The 6,426-nt window shown below is 45.9% G+C and overlaps 1 protein-coding gene across 1 annotated transcript in view; it reads left to right on the plus strand.

The window, feature by feature from the left end:
* SKP1 (S-phase kinase associated protein 1) overlaps positions 1-6,426 on the plus strand; it is a 14,237-nt gene that overhangs the window by 449 nt on the left and 7,362 nt on the right. Inside the window, exon 2 of the mRNA XM_019506303.1 lies at positions 3,658-3,754. Within this exon, the coding sequence (XP_019361848.1) occupies positions 3,658-3,754 (97 nt within the window). The remainder of the gene's footprint in view (positions 1-3,657; positions 3,755-6,426) is intronic.

Here is a 6,426-nt window from a genome sequence, read left to right on the forward strand (position 1 = left end):
CCCCCCCCAGTCCCCGTCCCCTCCCCCACTCGCGTCCCGCGTGGCCCGTCGCACCCGGGGGAACCGTGGGCGTGAGCGCCTGGGGGAGGGGAGCCTTTCGTGGGTCCGCGCGCGCCAGTCTGTGGACAGGAGCATCAATCCCGGGCAGGGAAAACCTCACTCTATGCGCTCCGGGTCATAACGGGGACTGGTGTATTTGGGGTGAAAGCTGCTCTCGGTTGCGAGCATCTCGCTTTCTTTCCCAAGCAAATGCAGGGTTTGGGGTGCTGGTTGGTGGGAAACGCAGGGTTGAAATAGCTGTGGTCTTTTTAAGTCAAGGGTCTATCTTTGAGGCAAAACAAAACATCTATTAGATAATCGAGGCAAAGCAACTGGTTTAAATTTCCTTGATCTCCTGGAACTTAAGTGACTGCCTGCCCAATACAAACTGAGCCTAAACCTAGCAATAGTCCAGAAACAAACCAATGAAAAAACCCTCATAAAATTGGGGATGGACCCCAATTGCAAGTTGTCTCGGCTGTTTGAAGCTTTATTTTAGCTAGCAGTTGAGATAGTAGATTTGTACTTGAGCAAACTCAGCTTCTTACTGCAGGATTGGACCTCTTGGTGGTAAGAAGTTAAAATTTTAAATTCAGTATTTGCTGCTTTTTTTTTTTTTCTCTCAGGATGACACAGCAATGTGTCACTACAACCTTGGGCCCAACTTTAATGAGTTTGACTCTTCTAAGTTTATCTCTCTAAGATGTGGTAATACTTGTGTTTGGAGGTAGAGTGTTTTGTAAACATGAAGCAACTCTGCCAAGTAAACTTGAAGAGGTTACTTTCTTCCTTTCAAACATAAAGATCTATGGCTACCGTCTGCTGCTGAGCAACCTGCATTGGCTGGGCTCCATTGGCCTGCGTTTGTTGCAGTACTGTGATGAGCTACAGCAAGCGCTCCCTGTCAGGCAGATAGAAGTGAGCTGAAAGTTGTATAGCTGGTCAGCTGCTCTGACTGCAGTAATTTTGAATCTATGAAATTCCAGGCCCCTCGAGTTTATGTATTTTTATTTTTGTTGTTTGTTTTATTTTGTGCATGTATTTCAAGCAGGCGTCAGTTGAGTAATATATATGAGTGATCTCTCTGTTTATCCTGAAAGCCTTTTCCCAAACAATTCTTAAATGGGTTTGCAGACTATTTGAGGATGCGTAGCTTAAGGGTTGCTTTTCAGTTGCCTGCTCAAGGATCTCTAATGTAGTATGACAGTCTTCTCCAAAACAAAACCTATCAAGGCCAAAAATGACTTCATACTGACTTATTTTACTTTATTTTTTTGCAAGGAAATGTATTGGATGAATGCATTATTAAAACAAATCTAACTTGTATAAAACCCAGTTATTTTAGACTAATCCCATTGTGTGCACGCTAATGTGAAGGGCTAAAGAATTGGCGAACTGGAGATGTACACAACCTTACAACAAACACCTTAGTTGTAACTAACTGATTCTTGCCGAAATAAGCAGTTTGATTTTAAGAACGTGTTTTGAAGCAGTTCTAGACTTCATAGGTTAGAAGGGACTCTTACGCTAATCTAATCGCATGCATGGTACTCAAAGCCTTATCCAGTAACATCTGCATTATGCTTGTAACTTTTATAGGAGCTAACCAGCAAGTTATTTAAACATTACTGGTTGTAGCATGGATTTGAGAATGTACTGCCTTCTAAATTGTGTTATAATAGCCTCCTTTTACAGGAGCCTTTTCTTACAGGTAAATGCGTTAAGAAGCAATTGTGTTGTCAGGTGCTGAAAGTAGGGGTGCCGGTAGGTGGGAAACACAGGGTTGAAATAGCTGTGGTGCTGTAGAGGTTTTTGGGGCTGATACAGATAGCTAATTTTTGAGGAGGCATATTAACTGATGCTGATCTGATTTGATACAGCTGCATCAAGCTGGTAAGTCTTATGGTGGAAGGGAAGGGGGGGGGGGCAGATCCAGGCACCCCATAGTGAAGGAGGGAGTGGGGCTGGGGCAAGGGCTGCCCAGCAGTGGTGGGACAGCTGTGGTTTGTCTGCAGAGTGCAGGGGTCTGTCTGGTGCTCGCCTGACAGCTCCCGCTGCTTCTCTGGCTAGGCATGCAGGGTGGGGGGGCAGGTGTGTGCCCCTGGAACTGCGTGGCATGGGCAGGGCTGGGGCTGAGCTTGGGGTGGGTGGTTCTGAGAGTGGGGCTATGGGGGGGGCTATGTGAATTTTGGGGTGGCTGCAGCCCCCCCCATAGCCCCCGCTCCCAGCGCTGCCACTGCTGCTTGCCCTGATCCGGGGGCACTGCCCCATACCCTCCCAAGCGAGTGGTGCGCAGAGGTGGGAGCCACACCCCCCAGACAAGCTGTGGCTGGGCAGCGCTTGCCCCAGTCCCACTCCCTACCTCGCTGCAGGGGGCTGTTGATCTGTGGCGTGCCCCCCTGCCCCTTCCTTTCCCTTCCACCCCAACAGACTTGCCAGCCAGACACTGGTCTTCAAGCTGCTGGGCTATGCTTCTCACTGCCTACATGCTGTGTTGTGACTGCACATGCACGGGCCATTTATTGGCCACATCAGGCCAATTTCTGATGCAGCCAGTCATCTTTATATTGGTGCTTATCCGATATTGGGCTGATGGATCAGTGCAGCTCTAGCTGAAAGTTCTCTTGAGTATACCATGGGCAAGCATTTCACAAAAGTACAATGCCAAACATACTTCACTTCAAAGGGGGCTTGGCCAAGAAACCAGGACTGCAAGACTTCTAGATCTAATTTAATCTGAAGAGTCCATGACTTGCATGGAGGAGGTGCCTTAATTTTAAGGCTGCTTTTAATCATGTTGTTAATGTTGGAAGTATCTGGAAGGTTTGCTGCATCACTTAAAACCCTAATTTGGAACCAGTGGCCACATCCAAATGAGTGTGGCTGTACAGTATGTGGTACAGCAGACATGTCTGCAGCTGTACCCATCATACATTCAGGTGTTTTCTGCATGGCAAGGTAGCAGTGTGAGGGGATTTTTGACCCTGGAAGATCTGGTTTTGGGCCTACTGCCCAAAACTAGAGACTGGCTGGCTGGAACCATGCTTGGGCTGCTGATCAGACTCCTGAGTGGTAGGATCTCTGCTGCTGGAGCCCCCAGGGCCCCAGGTAAAGCTGCTGGCGCCATCCCAGTGTTGGCTTCAGCATCCCCTACCAAACCTGGGGTATCTTGTGGCATGCCAGAGGGCATGTGACACTGGCGTTCCCTGGGGACAACAAACAGTAGCACAAGATGTCCACAGTCTTGTGGATGTGGCCAGTGAGGGATACTCTACCACTGACATGGAGCACAGTAATGTTGTAAGCTCTTATTTTTAGAAGAAAGTGTTATGTAGCTGAAAAAAATATTAGGCAATTCCTGCCTGCATTAGAGAAATGCAAGAGTAGCCTTTTTCTTACTGTATATTGTTAGTTGCTTTGCTGTAGGAAAAGTAAATTAGATTTGTTGATCCCAATGGTAAAGTAATTGTTTTGGTGTACTGAGGTATCTTGGCAACATTTGTCTTGAGTAAGAGGCAGCATGCCAATCCTTTTTTATTATTCATAACTTTGGAACAGTTTGTATAAAACTAAGTTGTCCTCAAATGATTACTTAAATTATTCTTGCTCTTGTTGTAGATGCCTTCAATTAAACTTCAGAGTTCAGATGGAGAGATTTTTGAAGTTGATGTTGAAATTGCAAAGCAATCTGTAACTATCAAGACTATGTTGGAAGGTAAGAATGTGAAGACTTGAGCTAGTATCTTTCCTCAAGAAGTGAGGAATTCCTTCTAAAATTGGGAATCTTAATCTAATCTGGAGGGGTGAATAAATGACTTTTACATTCTGAAGCATTTATTGTTCCACATAACGCACTTCTAGTGCATGCTCTCCTTCCTATCAAATTGTTTGCTTCAATACACTTTTGGTAGTGATGGCTTAAGAACATAGTCCAATCTCTGTAAGGCTAGGGACAGACATACACAGAAACTGGTTTTTAAGTGATCAGAAACTGGTTTAAACCTGTAACAGAACGGATGTTCAGTGCACATAAACCAGTTTGAATGTAGTAATATCAGACTTAACTGATTTGGCTCAAACCGGTTTATGCAATGTCTGTCCTAGACCCCTTGCTGGCTTAAGATAAACCGGACACCCACAGCATCCTGGCATGCTCTCTGCTTCCTGGTGGGGCTGTCTGTTCCACAGCATGGCTGGTCCCTCCCCTCTGGTCCTTGGCTGGAGTTCCAAAGATGGGGCTCCTTTCAGCTGCCCCTCCCACTCCCTGCTAAGCAAGAATTCCCCCCTCTCCTCTGCCTTGCTGAGGTGCCTGTGTATTGCCGGAATGGGCAAAATGCAGCCTGCGGGCTGGATGTGGCCCACCAGGCCATTGTATCCAGCCTGTGGGGCCCCTAAAAAATTTAGAAAAGTACAGTAAAAGCTCTGTTACTAGCATCCCCTGGGAATAGGGGATGCTGGATAACAAAATATGCCAGTTAATTGCTTCTCCTGCTGTATCTGGGGTGTCCCTCTGCCCCTCCTGTGGCATTGCCATCCCTCCTGGCGCATCACTGCCCCTCCTGCGGGCCCCGTGGGACAGGGAGGCGTGCCCCGCACAGCCCTGTGCAGCCTGTTATGCCCCCAGGCTGCGGGGGCTCAGCAATGCAGGCTGCTTTGCTGCTGGCCATGGGGGGTCAGAGAAACTGGAATTGCCATGGTGGGCACTTCTGATTTCACTTTATCTTACAAGCTGGCATGCCATTTAGTAGAGCATGCTGGCTTGTAAGATGCCGGATAGCGCAGCTTATACTGTAATATTTATGTGCCCCTGGCTGCCTGTCATATGGCCCTTGATACCTTGCTAAAACTCAGTAAGCGGTCCTCCGCTCAAAATAATTGCCCGCCTCTGGTGTATTGGCTAGTAGATCACATGCTGGCTACAGTCCCTACTGAATCAACAAGTAGTTGGTAATGTCCCTCTGTTTTCTTAATTGGGAGATAAGCACTTTTATCAATTCCCTGCTGGGCTAATCGCAGCTGCCAGAGCGTGGCCATGTCTCCCTTGGCTTCATGCTGCGGAAGCAAAGGGAGGGCTGCTCTAGTGCCCCCAGGCTTCTAATCTGAGACACTGCAGGCATGTACCTACATTTCTGGGATGTCTGTCCAGTTACCAAACTGATTTAGCCTAGCCAGGTTAGACTGGCCTTCAAAGATTGAATCAATTCAGGCTCAGGCTTTTTGAATGTCTGTCCTTAGCTAAAAGAAGCTGTGTGGCTTCTTGTTTTGTAACTGATGTCCCATGTAGGTTACTGTTGTGAAGTCATTTCAGGTGATGTGAAGTTTGTGTAACCTACTAGTGTACCAACCCCTGAGTACATATAATTTGGGTCTAAACTTCCTTGTGTAGCTGGTAAGTAACACTAATTGTGTGTTCAATAGTTGCATCTTATTTACAGTCTCAATCCCTATGATGAACTATCTTTTTTATGAATTTAAGTGATGGCTACCAAGGTATCGTGGTGCTGAAGGTCAAGAAACGAAAGTAGGACTTGTATTCAAACAGAATTAAAGGTGTGGGTTTTTTTGATTTGGAGTAACCTGGGTTTCAGTGCACTAACCTCTTTTCTGTAGAATCACCACTGTTGGTATTTGATAATAGCATAGATCACTCGTATTCAAGTGTTCTAAAGACCTGGCTAGTGTAAAGGGGCTTCTTAGAATAACATTTATTATAGATGCCTGTTTGGCATCAGAACTTGAAATTTAGTAGGCCATTGTAATGTTTGGTAAACTGATCAAAATCAGCTTGTCACTTCTACTTGATTTAATAAGAAGCCCCTCTGATGGGGAACTTGACTCAAGGTTGTCACGTTGATCGGGGTCTGTCTATAAAGAATGATAACTATAATGCTCATCTTCAGGGTGACCAGTAAGGTCTCTTACGATGCTGTTCTGGTTGTCTGCGCAACTTTTGGATATGCCTTCAGAGGGACAGTTTAAAAATTGACTATGTTGGGGAGAGGGGGGACAAACCTTTTATTCATATGCCTAGGAGTATGAAGAACAGGCAGTGATGGCTGTTTTGATGCCCTTGAGCTAAGGGAAAGAAGCCAGTTTTCTAGTAACTCTTTAGGCATAGACTCACTATAGTTAATGCAGCTCTTACAGAGTAAGTAGGGTTAGATTATTTGTGCTATCGATCTGGACGAGCTGAAAACAAGAGCAATGTTGGTTTTGATAGAGAGGGAGATCTTTGTAATACAGGCATACCTCGGAGATATTGCGGGTTCAGTTCCAGACCACCGCAATAAAGCGAGTCTCACTAATTTTTTGGTTTCCCAGTGCATATAAAAGTTATGTTTATACTACACTGTAGTCTATTAAGTGTGCAATAGCATTATGTCTAAA

Source organism: Gavialis gangeticus, unplaced genomic scaffold (assembly GCF_001723915.1).
Source record: "Gavialis gangeticus isolate Ggan-Ray unplaced genomic scaffold, GavGan_comp1, whole genome shotgun sequence".
In the NCBI taxonomy this organism is placed as follows: domain Eukaryota; kingdom Metazoa; phylum Chordata; order Crocodylia; family Gavialidae; genus Gavialis; species Gavialis gangeticus.